At 37.6% G+C, this 16496-nt stretch overlaps 1 protein-coding gene across 1 annotated transcript in view; it reads left to right on the top strand.

Annotated features, from left to right (window-relative positions):
• Positions 1-16496, top strand: part of ITGA1 (integrin subunit alpha 1) — a 73370-nt gene that overhangs the window by 33415 nt on the left and 23459 nt on the right. The window contains exons 7-11 of the mRNA XM_075526442.1: positions 5727-5875; positions 7579-7729; positions 9330-9495; positions 13784-13857; positions 15697-15841. Coding sequence (XP_075382557.1) covers positions 5727-5875; positions 7579-7729; positions 9330-9495; positions 13784-13857; positions 15697-15841 — 685 coding nt within the window. The remainder of the gene's footprint in view (positions 1-5726; positions 5876-7578; positions 7730-9329; positions 9496-13783; positions 13858-15696; positions 15842-16496) is intronic.

A 16496-nucleotide genomic window follows, 5' to 3' on the forward strand; every position in this document is an offset into this window, starting at 1 on the left:
CCACTTCTTGTTTTCTTTTGTACTTCATAGCACAAAGGTCATTTCTGCTCCTCCGACGCGCGCATGCATGGTTCAGACAGCCTTTGATTATAAGCTTTTTGGAGCAGCGTTCAATATTTTGTACTGTGGAGCGTGGAGCATACAGCTTTTAAACATTTGAAATCATAATTAACGAGTGGCTGTTAAGCCGCATGTTATTAATGTCAGAAGCTGCATTTATATAATGAGTGGAGAGGGCCAAATTCCCAGCTGCTATAAATCAGCATGGTTCCGCAAGAATTAACAGAGCTACAACCAATTACCCCAGCTGAGGATCTGACATATGTTTCACAGTCTGCTGAATAGAGTATGTAAATAGCAATTCCAGCAGAACTCGGGAAAGGGGGAAACATGGACACTGGGATATGTTTTAACACAGAAAGCTTTATTAACAGCAATGGAAGAAAACAGGTCTTCTTTTCACTCTCCCTTTTCCCCCTCCCCAAATCAAGGATTTTCTGGGATCCTGTATGATATTTGATATGCTGCAGGCCAATACTTAGCATTTTTGCTACTTCAGGTTAGCTCCTAACATTCAGCTCCTGCCTTCACAAAGGAGACTGTGAGGTGTAAAGCATACCTCTGTCTGCAGAGAGTATCCCTGTCATTTTCCAAGTTAATTGGGGTTTGTGAGTTATCACCCAACTCCCCTGTTGGCTGTACTGAACACTGGCTGATAAAATTATTACTTATAAGCTGTCAACTTTACAATTGTGTCCTGTTATTTTAAACACACTGTTTTTCCAGATATTGTGAGGAAGAAGGAAAAACACTTTGTCAAATTTAACAGAAAGGGGGGGCAGAATCTTCCCAGTCCCTTAAGCTGGTGATTAGTCAAACACGTGGCATCTCGGGGAAAATACTTAAACCTGAACTTCCCAGTACAGGGCAATGGCTGCATGGAAGTCATCACTGCCTTCTGCCCAAAGGGCTTCATGGGAACAGTACACAGGGCAATCAACAATACTGCACCATCACCCCTCTTCCTCACCCTGCAGTTCCCAAATTTTTACATTGCCACACCTCTGTTATGTTTGGTTTTGGAATCCTGCCTCGTCTGTGCATGTCAGCTCACGCACAAAAGGTCCCTTGCTGGCCTGAACTTCAGCAGCCCGCCATCTCCACCCACAAAATCCGTTCTACCACAGTTTGGCATAGCTAACCCTCTTCTCACACGTACACTTACTCACTCAAGAACTCAGCTTTGGCATCTGGTTGCTACAGAGCAGAAACATTTGAGAGGGAGATAAGAAAGGGATAAGGGGGAGAGAGGCTGAAAAACTGGAAATGGAAGGCAAAAGCTAGGTGGAATTTTCTCGGTTCCTCTTACCTTCTTCCCCTCCCCAGAACATATCCCATCTCTCTCCTCTCCTCTGAGCCCCCTGCTTGGGCACCCTGGCATGGCCAAAGGTAGTAACGAATTTATACCATCTCCTCCACCCACACTGTCTCCTTTCTCAGAAACTGTGTTTAAATGACTGTTGAATGGGGAAGGGGAGAAACGACAGAGCAGGCTTATTTCTCTCCTCTCCTCTAGGAGCACGGAATAGAAATATACAAACAATTGTTTACTTTCTGTCTGTTTAAATTTATTTTTCCATGTTCATCTTTGGGGATTGTTGAGCACATAGAAATCAGGAGACTTTCACTGACTTCGGATTGTTTTCCTCTTGTATGGGAAAGGAATGAAGTGATTACAGAATAACTCCTTAGCAGCTTGGGTGTGACTTGTTCAAAACCATGTTTTGATTAGAGGCTTGCAAGATTTTTTTTTCCACTTACCCCCTCCTTAAACAATGGTCATTAGATTTGTGGCAAGTCAGAAGACAATTTCCTCAGTGTCCCAAGTCTGGCAAATTTGAAAGTGAAAGCCAGAAGATTCAGATGCAAAAAGCCAAAGTTTACTGTATAATTTTTTCAGAAGTATTTCCTTCCCTTCCTCTTTCCGTTCTCCAGAAAATCCACAACACCATACTGATGGTTAAGCTGCATATCCTGAGCTTAGGCATAAAAGGAGTAAAGGAAAAGTGGTGATAGAAAAGTGGAAAAGGAAGAAGAAATTAAATGAGAAAAAATGGTACAAGTAGGAACAAAATATTTCTTTTGGCCCTATTCCACATTTTAATGTAACTGCAAAGCAAGATAGTTTTTTTCCTCTTTTTTAAACTTTTGTAGAGATAATTGTCTTTTTAATATGAGGATGTGTTTTTTAATCCTCATGTATGAGCAACCTTCAAAAGAGAAAGCAGAATCCTTTGTTATGCTCAATTCCAGCTTTAAAGTTATATTGGAATGGCCTTCAGAAATTTTCAGACAGGTTTTATTTCTCCATTATTATACGACATAGGCAGTTATGGGTGTGTTTGGCCGATACCTTATTATATCTCCAAACGGACTGTATCAGTAGACTAATAAGTCATGCCATGTCATATCTTATGATCAGTTTTATCTCCAAAAGAGCATAAGTGTATTAAAGAGGCATTAAAAAGATTCAGGATGAAAAAAGACCTTTGCAATAGTTTACAAGTAATTTCTGTCTGAGTCCCTGGGAGCAAACAAAATGTAGGAGGATTCATTCAATTTTGCTTTGATTCAGGTGTCTTTAGCAGGCTCTCCGTATGATGAAATGTATTATCCATTAGTGCTTCCCAAGACATCTCTGCTTTTCTTTTACGTTAAATATGATTTAAGTACAACCGAAAATATTTCTGATTTTCCTCCACATCCCAATGATGAAAATCCTAGCATATAATTTCATTTTGGTTTTTTTGTTATTATTGTTTTTTACCAAATGGATTAGCTTAATAATTTATTGGAAAAGCCAGAATGTACTTTCCAAATAAGGGGCTGTATTCACTTATAGAACAACGATAAATAATTGCCCTCAGAAATGTTTTGTCCCAAAGTAGAACAGTCCTTCACTTGCCTGTTCTCTCCTACAACACTTTTTCACAGGAACTGGGGACAATTAAAAAATTATTCCCTTGTGTAATATAAAAGCCATGGAATGCTAAGGAAGGGAACATAAACTTAGGAATTACAAAGATGTTGAATAGATTATGGTCAGTAATGCTGGGAAAAATATTAGGTTTTCTGGAGCAGAGCAGAATTACATCCTTCTGTGTAGTACTATTGCATTTTCCAGATTTAAATTAAACAAGCAAATCAAAACATACAACTCCTGTAAGCATCATTCTTAGGGGCTTGCTGAAGTTACGCAGTTTGAACAGGTTTATTGTCCTGTAAAGGCACGTTTGCATCACGTAGATGTGTCATTAGATGTTAGTGTCGTAGATGTTTTCCAGTAGATTAAAAGGCTACAAAAGCTCAAACATTCATTGCTATCTAATAGAATATAATTCTAATTTTACAAGGTGGACTTGATTCTGTGATCCTGTAGGAGACTGGAACATGCAGCCTAGTAGTATTTTGTCGGTTCTGGGAAGCTTTTCATTACCCTTTTTTGAGGAATGGCTCATCTTTGATGCCATGAAATATGTAGAACATGATGATCAGTGTTTTTAAAGCTAGTGCTAAGGAAGGGTCCCACAGAACAATTGTATCCCATAAGATAACCACATGCCCCCCTTCCTTCCTGATTTACAAGCTGTGCAACACAGTGCAGTTTTCCAGACTCGGATGTTCTTCCCATTCACTTCCTGAGAAGGAAATGCTCAAAATGTTTACTTGCTGTGATCACAGACAACGTTTCCTTTCAAACAGGAAATGATACAACTCAATGTCAGCCTGTAACCTTTTTTAGGAAAACTACAACACCAGCATGTGTCTCTAGAATCATGGAAGACTGGCAGATACTTTTCACACTGACAGCAGTCAATAGCTGATTTAATCCTTGGTACCAATAAAATCCTCAAAGCTGCAGATAAGGAGCCTGTGAATCCACAGAGGTGGGCTCCCTGGCATACAATAGTCTCTGGCTACACTTGTGCATGGTCCTGGAATACTTAAGGCACTCCTCCTGCTCCGAAAGACCAAACATAATGAAAACCTCTTGTTTATCACCAGTTAATGGCAGTCTTTTTAAATGACTAGCAGCATCCTGTTCAGATTATTTTGTTTGTCACTTTAGATGCATGCCACAAAATAGTTGCCTTGGAGGGAACAGATTAAAAATTTCATCTTCAGCTTGAGGTTTAGTTGGTGCCACATGACTGCTCTGAGCAGTAATACAGTGTGTGCCCCAGCCTGTTGTGTAAATGCTGTGCAGGATTAATAGGCTACGGCCCATGAGAACATGCAGGCTCTGGATGCCCTCAGCTACAGGTGGAGGAGGGCATGCCTCCAAGAGAGAATTAAAATATTTTAAAAGGGAGCAACTTGTCGTAACTTTGAACTTACATCAGTTCTTCCAGATTTGATTGTATTTTCAAAAGGATACAGAAATTAAGTGGGATAGATTTTGCTACTACATACCATTATAATTATAGTCCATAATCATATGTAATTAGCTTTTCATAATGATCGTGATATTGATGTTTAGTATCAAATATTTATCCAACTCCAACCCTTCTACTACAAGCAAACAAATATTGTGCAGAATCTGAGAGGCTATGAAAGTACCTCAAAAACCACCTATAAAGCAATTGCAAAGTACATACTAAGCCACTTCTAAAATAATATGATGGCATAAACATCCCAGAGGTCTTATTGATCTTCAGCACCTAAATGCTCGAGTGCTTTTAATAATAGATGAGCAAGACATAAATATGCCAAATAATACTGCATTATCCTAAATAACACCTATAAATTGCCATCTGTAACATAAAATTGAAATATGCTAATGGAACATTGTGTGGATTCTTCCCAGTAAAAACTGTCAGGAACCTGCCAAAACATTAAAACTGACAAAGATGAATGAGAGAGATTAATTAATATTTAAGAATATTGCTTGTCTTTTTATTTCATACTTGTTTTTGCAGCAGGTTCCCTCAGGCATTTGTGGTTGGGTTCTAACCCCATGCATTGATCTTTCTCACAAAGATTTGTCCTGCTGAGGTCATCTAGAGTCTTTCCATCATCCTCCCCCATTCCAGAAGCCACCATTTTATTTATGTTGTCCCCTCTGGCACTTGTCAGGCATCTTACTTTGGCTTACCTCCTGCTGAGAGAATGGCCATGTCCCGGACTGCCCTGCTGTCTTCATCAAGATAAGGGTACTGGGGTCTTCCTCTCACCCTGAGGGCCTAAATTTGTCATTGCAGTGCTGTTTCTAGGCTAGGTTTAGGGTAAATAAACTATCAGATGTAGGATTATTGTATTTGGATGGGAGGAAGAGAGTTGTGAGTGAACCATGGCCTCATATGCTATAAGGAAAACTATTCTGAGAAGTTGTGACTGGTGATTAGGGCATTGGTCTGCCTTGGCCTAGAGGAGAGCAGAGCTGCGGCATAGATTACCGCAAGTCAGGAAGAGCAAGGAGTTGAACCTGCTTTTGGCTTTGTTCCTGTTTTTAATAAAAACAGTTTAGAAACTTTAAAATGCTTCATGAGATTGAGTGTCTTCTAGCCAGTCTTCCTCAAATGCTTATAGGTGTTTCATACCGAGGGAAACACACAGAGTTCATTCTTATCCTGGCTGTAGGTACAGATGGACATTTACCCCACTGCAGGAGACACAGATGCTTTCTTTAAGGGTAGTTGATTTTTAACATGAACTGTGTGTTTCAGGTTGGAATTGTTCAGTACGGACAGACTGTAGTCCATGAATTTTTCCTGAATACCTACTCGACAACAGAAGATGTGATGGCTGCAGCCACAAGAATACGCCAGCGGGGTGGCACGCAAACTATGACAGCCCTGGGAATAGATACAGCAAGGTACGTTCACAAAATATTGTCCTGCATATGGTAGAAACAAACATAAACAGATATGGTGACAGTTCTGATTTTATAAATTAATAATATGATGTGGCTGACATCTGACTTCATTTTAGCTAAGCAAACAAAATTTCGGAGGAGGGTAGATAAACAGACTCTGTCCAGCATCTAGAGCAGTCGTATATGGCACCCTGAAAAAGCAGCTGTCTCTTGAGTGGAGGAAATAGGGAATGAGAAGAGACATGGAGCAAGCTTGTAGTCCTAAGTAAAGGGCTGAAAATCTTTGATGTCCACGCAGAGCACGTAGGAACTGTGTGTATAGAGGATGAAGGAAATTAAGTTTTTCAGAGGAAACGGGAAAAAATAGAACTTTTTAGTGTTAATTTGTCTTAATTGTGAAGTTAAGATTATTAGGGGGCTTGAGCTCACACTTGTCAGAAAGCCTGGAATTTTATATCCGAAGTCTTTGAAGCTTCTGGACCATTGGGAGTTTAAAGATCTGTTCTAGCAATAGCATTATTTGGAAATGCTTCCTTTATGAGAAAAATGACATCTGACTTTTGTAGAATAGGCAGTAAATGCAAAATCTCTCAGACACTTTCAAACTATACAATGTTGTCCTTGTATCTTTTTTTTCTGGCATGACAGCATTACTTTAATCCATAAAAGACTGCATTTGCCTTTTCCAAACAACCATTTAGTGAAATATGCAGCATCTTTCTGATGAACTATTTGATTATCTGGGCACAGTTTTGCTGATATGATGTCTTAAATCTAACGAAATTCTTACGTATTCACCAGTAATGTTTTCCTTAGATACAAATACAAGCTTGAGGGAGTCTGAACAAGTTCATGAAAGCAGAGCCAGCTGAGAATTGCCAAATACTCAGAAACCACATGTGGTTCAGAAAGTCCCTGTGCACCGCAAACTGTTGCAGGCTTTTATATATAGAAACCATCAGCAAAAGCTTCCTCCATTCTTGCAGTCTTCGTATCCATCCACTTTTGGCCATTGTCAGCAGTAGATCTTAGCTTTCACTCATGTGGCCAGTCTTACAGATTCTGTGGTATTTTTCTAAAAAGAGGAAGCCCTGCTTCCTTCCTTCTCCTCCAGAGCCCTAATCCAACCTCGCCTTTTCTGGTCCCCTCTAGAGTCTGGGTGAGCAGCTGCCCAAAACCTCAGTGCCCCTTTGCCCATCTGCAGCTGAGAATTGAACCGGTTGCCCCCACCTGCCTCTGCTCACCTGCAACCTAGTTCTGCCGCATCCCCAAAACCCAGTTTTGCTGTAGATGTGCAGAGGTGTGCTGGTAGCTGAATAGTTTGACCACTTGAAGTGCTGCTGTAGGGTGGAAATAGGTGGGGTTTTTGTATGTGGGTTTCAGGATGGGGGGTGTTGGCTGGGTTTTTTTTAAGCTGCCAAAAGCTGTTTTAAGGTGCCAGAAGTTTATTTGGAGAGGAGAAGAATTCTTCAGTATCCAGAATTGTATTTTCCACTGTTGCTCTCAAATGAATAATGAATGAATGCTTGTGAAACTCTTTGGCTGTGAACTGTCATGTATGTTCCAATTGTTGTTTGTGTTTGTTCATGGTTAATGCTTCTTAGTTAATATAAAGTCTTTTGGTTTATAGATGACTATGCAAATATGATGCATGTGCTAAATGCTGGCATTGCCTTTCTCCAAACGCTTTATGATCCCTTTAGGAAAGAGGCTTTTACTGAGGCTCATGGTGCACGAAGAGGAGTACAAAAAGTAATGGTTATTGTGACTGATGGGGAATCACATGACAACTACAGATTAAAAGAAGTGATTGATAATTGTGAAGATGAAAACATTCAGAGATTTGCTATTGCCGTAAGTGAAATTTAATGGGAAAATTCAGAATCTTAAAAGCATGTTTCATCTTCCAAATGTAATTTCTGTTTAAAAAGTTCATTTCACAGAACCTTTATGGAAATATAATCATTTCAGAGAGCAAAAAAAGAAAGAAGCTGAAAAACACAGTAAAAATTTACTTTCTGATTTTATAGCACATAAGAAAAAGCAATCTATCTGTCTTCCTGGTGGTGACAGGTGTGTGTGCATGTGAAGAAAAAGGAGAAAGAGTTTGAGGGGCAGTATAAAATAAAATCCTTTTTGTTAAGAGCAATATTGAACAGAGTGGATTAGTTCAAATCTTCTGCGCAGTTTCTATAGACATGTTACCTACTTTAAAAAAAAAAAGCAAATGTAAACCATAAACAAAAACCAGGTTTATTATGGCTGTTCTGTGCGCTGGCATTCTAAAGTTGTCGTTTTCATGTTGAGCAAACTTAGTAGCTGAATGAGAGGATGAACATGATGGAGGTTAACCCATATTGAGAAATATGGAAACATTAATGATAGATCTGGTGTGAACTCTCCACTTTATTTGTGTATTCTATACTCAGATCATCTGTTTTCTCTCGCTAATTTTGAAGGTACCTTGGATTGTTGCTTCTCCGATCCTATCTGTCTTTGCTTTGGTACAATGAGGTGGTATGGAACTATACAATTTCAAGAAAGATGTTATCTTTAATTTAGAGAAAGACATAAAACAAAAGTTGAATCCAGCAGCGCAGAAATTTTCAGTGGTTTCCTTCGTAAACTAGAGATCATTAAACAGAAAGTCATCCTTGAAGCTGCAATAATTTTTAGCAATAAAATCTCTGTCTAGAACCAAATTTGAATTACTCCAGTGTCCAGGAGTGCTAGAATATGGAAGTTTGTGTTTTATTTCCTTCTCAAAGCAAGTTAAGTGTGTAGAGCACTGTTTTCCTATGAAAAATACTTGTCGGTCTGGGAACTGGAGAAGTGACTCATTCTGTTCTGAGGCATCCTGAGTTTTTACAAGCAGTGGTGTTAAAACTGCAGACCAAATCTAAAGTCTTATACTGTGATGAAGTCGTTAACACTGAATGCAAGTGTTGTTGTTATATGTATCTATAGGGCAAATCTGCACACAGGAAAGAATTATCCTATGCCTAATTAACCTGTCATTAATTGCTCATACACCGCGTTATGATGAGAACTGGTGGTACCTATGCAGAAGCCAGTGCAATTATGTATTCTAGTTTGGGTGTTGTGTTGTTTTTTTCCTAAATTAAGGCCTACTTCAACAAATCATAGAATCATAGAACAAATCATTAGAATTTGGTGAAGAAGGGAGAAAAAGGACAGTTGAGGATAGCAGACATTACACTATACAGTTGCTTTGTTTGCTATTGTTGATATTTTCAGAAAAACAGCTGAGCCTTCATACAGTTCTGTTCTCATTGCAAAAGAATGGTTTCAAATCAATTTGAAGGAGGTTTTAACAGAGCAAATTAAGGTTAGATATGATTTGCCAATATTCTCTGACAACCTGCCTCAAAGGTATCTTTTAAAACAGGTTATAAAATGTATCCTTTACTTCTTTTTTTTTAATTCTCTTTAGATTCTTGGCCATTACAGCAGAGGAAATTTAAGTACTGAGAAATTTGTAGAGGAAATAAAATCAATTGCCAGTAAGCCTACTGAAAAGCATTTCTTCAATGTCTCAGATGAATTAGCTCTTGTAACTATTGTTGAAGCACTTGGAGAGAGAATATTTGCCCTGGAAGGTATGACATTATTTAAAATTTTACTCCATGAGTGCATTACAACTGAAGCAAATAGAAGACCACCTGCTTTTATCTCCCTTTGCAATGTATTGTGCTGCACAAAATGTATTATGCAGGTATTTTTTTCATGCTGATCATAAAAATATTTTACAATAGACATCAAAAACATAGATAATGATGTGAAATATATTCAGATGGGTTAGAGCCTATGGAGACAATAGCCTAAAAGGGTAAGTAACTTTTACCAGTTTAGCTGGGGTAAATGTGAAGTTACCTTCCGTTAGGTAAAAAAGCATTGCCAGACCATATCCTGATTACCCCATGATCATGTGTTCGTCTGCCTATACCTTTAGGTTCTCATTTTGGTTAGTTATTAATTACAACATATTACTTTGCTATGCAAGTTAACATGGGCTTGGTGTATAGAGTTGACAAGATATATTTTTCCTTTGGAAATATTCATGATACTCAGATTTTAGCACAGAAAAGTCATTCTCTCATAATGTCTGCTTACATTCTCCATCCAAATTAGGCAATGCTGTCCAAATCTCTGTTTGTTTCAAGGATGCTACTGGTAACAGAAGACTGAGTTTATTAGTTATAAATTATACTGGCCAACTGTGAAGGGATCTGTGTCATACAAAGAAAACATCCATCTATTTGGACTTATTTTTTTCAACATTTCAACTTTCCAAGTAGCTGGAATAGTGTAGTTTGCAGCTGGAACAAAAGATAGTGTTGACTTGAATGTCAAGAAATAATACACATATGAGAGATTATTTTAAAGTTTTTTAAATTGGATCTATATTTCTCAGACGTATTTAGGTGGGTTTTTTAGTGTACCATTTAGCTTGATCAAATACTATTATTTTCAGCTGATTATTACTAAATATTTTTTCCAGTTTATATGTTCTTATCTTTTTAATTTCCTGGAAGATTTTGTTTCTTCACTTTTGAAACAAATTCATTCGCAGAGAATTTAATCTCTCTAAAGCCCAAAGTTTAGCCTCCTTAAGCTCATTGAGTACTTCAAAGTTCATTGAATAGGGGGACTCTTTTGTTAAATCCCTGTTTATTGGGAAGAATACACTTTCAGTGGAAAAATAGGTGTTCAAACAGAAATTGAAAACTTAGACTTCAATTTGTGCTTTGTACGTCTAGAAAAGTGAGAAAAATCATTGTCTTTCATTAGTAGAATAAAATCTGTTAGTTACACCTATTAAATGTAATGGATATAGAATAAAAAGTTAATCAACTGCTAGTCATGACAACAGACAAAGGATATAAGACCTATCATGACTGAGTTTCTGGACATCTGTGTGCTCAGATTCAAGGTTTCATGTCATAGCTCAACCCTTTGAACAACCAGGTGCCACTGGAAGAGATGGTCTGACTTTGTCACACTCCACTTTGTCCCTTTTAGCAATCACTAGCTATTGGGTAGTGCGTATCTGTCACATGAAACCCCAGCCTCCAAACAGTGGAGTAAATTGTGCCGGCTTGAACTCCCTGCTGATGGGGAATGCTTTATATCATGAGCTCTAACCCATCAATGATTTTAGTAATTCGTTCCTCTAATCATAAGAAAAAATTACAAAACATTTGAACATTAAACAAGTTCTGTAGTTTAATAAAATATCCAAACAAAGGTAGTTATATTAACGGTGGTGAAACTGTTTGAATAAATTGTAGAAATGTTATCTCTTTATATGATACTCAGCTCTTGAGATGACTAGTCCTTGTCATCATGTCCTCCAGTGTTTTGGTGCTTTAAGCATATTGTATCTCTTTAAGTATCAACAAGTTCTGCAGTACTCCCTGAATTCAGCTTTAATTTTCTGCAAAAGGTGCAGTAACAAATATCTACTTCTTGGCTATTTTTACTTTTTATTTAATGTAAACATATTATAAACTGTTAGGATATTTGTGCCTTGATATATTTGCCTTATTTTCAATTTTTATTTTATATGACTTGGCTGTATTACAAAAAATACATATTTGAAACAAAAAATGTGGAAAATTATTTTCATTCACACTGTAAGAGACGAGCTAGGTGATTTCACCACTCCCAAAAGGCTGCTTGATTTCCAGATTTTCAGTAGGAACTCAGAGTCTGTGCTAAGATTTCTGTATAAGACAGCTGTGATATAAGAAATGTCACCTCCTCCACCTGTGAAAGTCCCAGAAACCACATAATCTGGTTACAAAGGAAGTCAGAATGGAAACTGGAAATGGGATCTTAGCTTTTCGTCAAACCATAGCAAGGTTGAGTTGCTCCAATGGGTTGGTAAGGCTGGAGCTAGAAGATGCTGACTAAATCAGTTTCTGTTGATTCTTCAGGCATGGTTTCCTGTCACTCCCAAAGCATTTCAGGAGCTACTCTAGTTTTGCAGCTGTGTCCATGGACACATTACTGTGGCAGGGGAGAAAAGAAGATTAATTCTGTCCCACGCAGCTTTCTGGTGACAATCCAACTTACTGGATGTGTACAATGTAGAAAAGATTAATTAACCCTATACACTGTAGCTGAATTAACTTCTGTGCATAATATGGAGGTCACAGGAACTTTGATTCTTGAAATTCTGTATCTGAATCTGTTTAAATTCTCAATCCAAATAGCCTCCTGGTAGTATAATAGTACATTTAATTTTTTTTCTTGGATTTCTTGTTTTCTTTTTGGTTTTGGCCTTTAAAAAAATACAAAGGAAACTTGAGAGAGAGTTGAAAAATCAAATCCAACAAAAACCCACACTTGACAGCCAGTGAATTTTTACACATAATTTTTTTCACATGCCTGTGTGTCTCATGGCATGGACTTCTGATTTTAACAGCAATTTTATGTTTTAGCCAACCCATAAGCAGGCACAAATGTTTTTTCACAAAATATCCTTTGTAGGATGCTTGGCAGTTTGAAACTGAATGGAAAGTCAGGCTGGGAGCCGTTCTCTAAGCAGCATTCAGAGCTGCACACACCAACAATACCAGCATTGTCCCCTGCCTCAGACTGTGAGAGTCCTGTCTTTCTCAGCTCAAGGAGCATCCTTTACTGCATGAAAATATTGTTTATCAGCAAATGTACAACTTGGTCGTTTTTAAGCATAAAACTCTTATAGTTTTTTCAAACTTACCAAAGCAGCTACATCTCGTGAAACATGATGGCCTATGTTTGTGTGTCAGACATTTTGTGTTTGAGATCATGTCTCCTTCCTATGCCTGGCCATAAATCCCAACAATTAGCAAAGACGTCATGTCCCAGGGAGCAACCTCTCTGGTTTAGTTTCTGAGTATCAAAAGTTCAGTATTATTTAATAATCCAGATGTCTGAAATTCCTGAAGCCATGGCTTGCTATGCCTCAGTTTCATTTACGCAGTTGGAGGTTCGCCTCAGCACTCCATTGGTAGCAAATTGAGAACTCTTCTTGGTCAAGCATCAGAGCAGATTTCATAGTTCCCCTCTACTGCCCGTTACTGTATCTTGCTCTCAAGGAGGAATCAATATGCAGAATATAGTTACCTTACTTGTGGTCCTTAAGGTGGCAAAATAGTCCTTGAGTATTGCTTTTAAGTAGAGAAAGAGACAGACCTTTCTCTTCCCTTTCAAAAAAATAATATTGCAAGTGTACAAGAGAGCAAAGCAGCCCATCAGAGTTTAATAACTAGCATATGACTACCTGGCAAGGTACGAAATCACCTGATACCTTTTTTATTCAAAGTCACTTAAGAAAATCAGGAAGATTTTAATGTAACTTTCTGGGCAGGATTATAGTTCCCAAGCCCTTCCCTGAGGTTTATGAATCTTGGACATCTGAGATTTTCCTATGTTGTTTTTTGCAAAGGTTCATACAAACATCAAGTGTTTTTCATTTAAAGTTCTACCAGCTGCCTAGAAATTTTTAGTTGCTTGAATACAAGGCCAGGGTTACATGGCTGGTGTTTTATTGTTCACTTAGCTCAAGTGGAAAATGGCTTAACCGTATTAATCAAACATTCCAAACATATTTACCATCAGCCTAAGGTCAAATCTGGTCAGTTTTAGCCCAGAAATATTTCTTGGACAAGTTCTGAGACATGATCTTAAAATGGAAACTCTCGTACTTAATGGTAGCATTTAACACAGATCTTAATTTCTGTATTTATTATAAACATCTATGGAAAACTATATTGACTGAATATTCTAGTTAATTATGCTATCCTTTACTATCACAGGACCATTTTCATTACACTATTCAGATAGTTTTTCAGATTGAAACTAATTTATTTTTGAAATGTAATTTTTTCTGTTTAATAGCAACAACAGACCAGCAGGCTGCCTCATTTGAAATGGAAATGTCTCAAGCTGGTTTCAGTGCTCATTATTCTCAGGTAAACAAACTGTTTCAAAATAGAAGTTCTTTTACAAAGTAGATTTTTGTTGGTGATGGCATGAATCTGAAATGAGTATTTCAGAATTCTTTGTACAGTCCTGTTTGCTGTTGGAAGTTTCCCATAATCCAGTTACTTTTTGTAAAAATGTATGTAAAGAATGATTATAAACAATGAAAGCTTAAGAGAATAAGTACCTTCTTCACATGAACTCTAAATTTAATGCTCCCATAGCACTTTCTATCAGGAAAATAGTCTATAATATGTTAAGAAAGACAGAGAAAGACTTTTTACCAGGGCCTGTAGTGACAGGACAAGGCACAACATTTTTAAACTGAAAGAGGATAGATTTAGATTGAATATAAGGAATAATTTTTTCACGATGAGGGTGATGAGACACTGGAACAGGTTACCTGGAGAAGTGGTGGATGCCCCCTCCCTGGAAGTGTTCAGAGTCATGTTGGACAGGACTTTGAGCAACCTGATCTAGTGCAAGACATCCCGGCCCATGACAGGGGCGTTGGAATAGATGATGCTTAAAGATCTCTTCCAACCCAAACCATTCTATGATTCTGTGAACTATAAAACTGTTCTCTCTAAATATTAATGTATAAATTGATATTGCATTGTACTGGTGAAATTGAGACAGAAGATATATTAAAAGGATATTTCTGTCACGGGTATGTTCTACATTGTTAGTAACACAACATATTAGTTCTGTTAACACATTGAATACCTCAGTTCTCAGGTGGTAAATATTTATTAAACTGGGATGTAAAATCCCTGGGAATTTGTATTAGCAGAAAATCACTCCCAAAGTATTTTATTTATTCCTGAAAAATCAAAATGTATCCATTGTGATGATCTGCTCAGTGCACAAAAATGAAATTAAAATTTAACATGAGATCAAAAGAACTGGGAAGAGTTAAGCTTTAAAGATAAGAGAAAGTAGTGACAGTGGAAAAGAACACAATAGGAGAGTAACTGAACTGAACAAACACCAAGCAATCCAAGACAAACTGACATGCATAGGAAAACCTTCAACCATAGCTTTGTATACAGCTCAGCATATCACTGGTAAAAAAGAGAATAAAAGACCTTCAGTACGATTTAACATAAATATTTTATTGCAGAAGTACTCTCCGTTCATTTTTATTCTCTGCACTGCATTACACATGATTCTTCAGATGCTGTATCATACCTTAGAAACAAGTATTACCCTGATAGGGAGCACGAGGATTTTTTATAAGATTATCTATTTGGTAGAGCATATTCTTGAAGTTCACAAACAACTGACCTGCTGTCTTCAGAACCTCACTTCAGAAACGGGTCTTCAGTCCTTGGTGCATGGACAGACTTAGGGTCTCTGGTGTCTGTCTTAGCTAGAAGGCTACATTCATGCCTTCAGGCAAGAAAGGTCAGCAAACCATTTCTCATTGACAAAAGGCTCTTGCACAATATACAAGACTCACAGATTTAACAGAGAAGGGTTCAAGTTTCTGAAAGTTTGTCTGGGGAATGCATTTAAGTGTTGTATTCTCTGATTAGCTTTGCTAAAATCCCCTTTGTCTTTCTATTTGGCCTGGAATGGTGGGCTGAAGTTGTAGGAGCTGTGTTTCATTCTGCTGCTTTTCCTGAATGACCTTTTTTTTTCTTTAAGTTGGGTGCATTTTTAACAAGAAGTAGGAGACATACTATGATTGTAGGGACCATACTATAACAGGAAAAGCAGGGCTAAATACCTAAGTATACAGGAAGCATTACCCCAATGATCATGATCAATGAATGTCTAAAGATGGTTCACATAGAGAACAGGCTTTTTGTTTTTCTCTGCATAAGGATTGGATCATGCTGGGAGCAGTTGGAGCATATGATTGGAATGGCACAGTGCTCATGGTGAAGGACAGTGGTATTTCAATGCCAACTAATGACACTTTTCGTGACAGGCTTTCAGAAAGAAATGAACCCCTTGCAGCCTATCTAGGTAAGAGAAATAGCCTATCTTATAACACTTTTTGACAAATGCTACAAGACCTCTCAAATCTCATTCACAAAGAGTATCTTACAGAACATTATCTTACATTCTAGGAGAATGAGAAAATTGTAATGTATGGACATGTCTACTGTATGATTTTCTTGTTCTCTTTTACAAAATTTACTACTTCTACAATCAAAAAACTAGTCCAAACGCTTACAGACCTAAGTATATCTACTTTCCCCAATAGAGATGTCTAATCTGTTCAGAGAAGATTTCATAGATGCCACTGGTATTCTTCTCAAGTTTTTCTATGCCTTGATAGTTAAAAAATTTTACATGATATTAAGTCTAAATCTTTGCTTAAAATTAAGCTGATTTCTGTCACTCAATGGACAAGAACAACATTTTACCACACACATTTTACCAACATTTACCACTATCTTTCTTATAATAATGTTTTCCATAGTGGCAGGCTATTGTTTTCCTCTCAGCCTTTTCTACCAAAAAGCATCAGTGGCCTTGCTCTCTCGTCTAGGTCTTGCTTTCTACACCTCAAGGTTCTGTTTGCTCTGTTAACTCATTTAAGCCACATTTTCACTGATGAACAGTTAACACTCAAATAATTTCATTTTTTTCCCTAGGTACACTGTTTGTCTTCTTT

This window comes from Mycteria americana, chromosome Z, assembly GCF_035582795.1.
Source record: "Mycteria americana isolate JAX WOST 10 ecotype Jacksonville Zoo and Gardens chromosome Z, USCA_MyAme_1.0, whole genome shotgun sequence".
Taxonomy (NCBI): Eukaryota; Metazoa; Chordata; class Aves; order Ciconiiformes; family Ciconiidae; genus Mycteria; species Mycteria americana.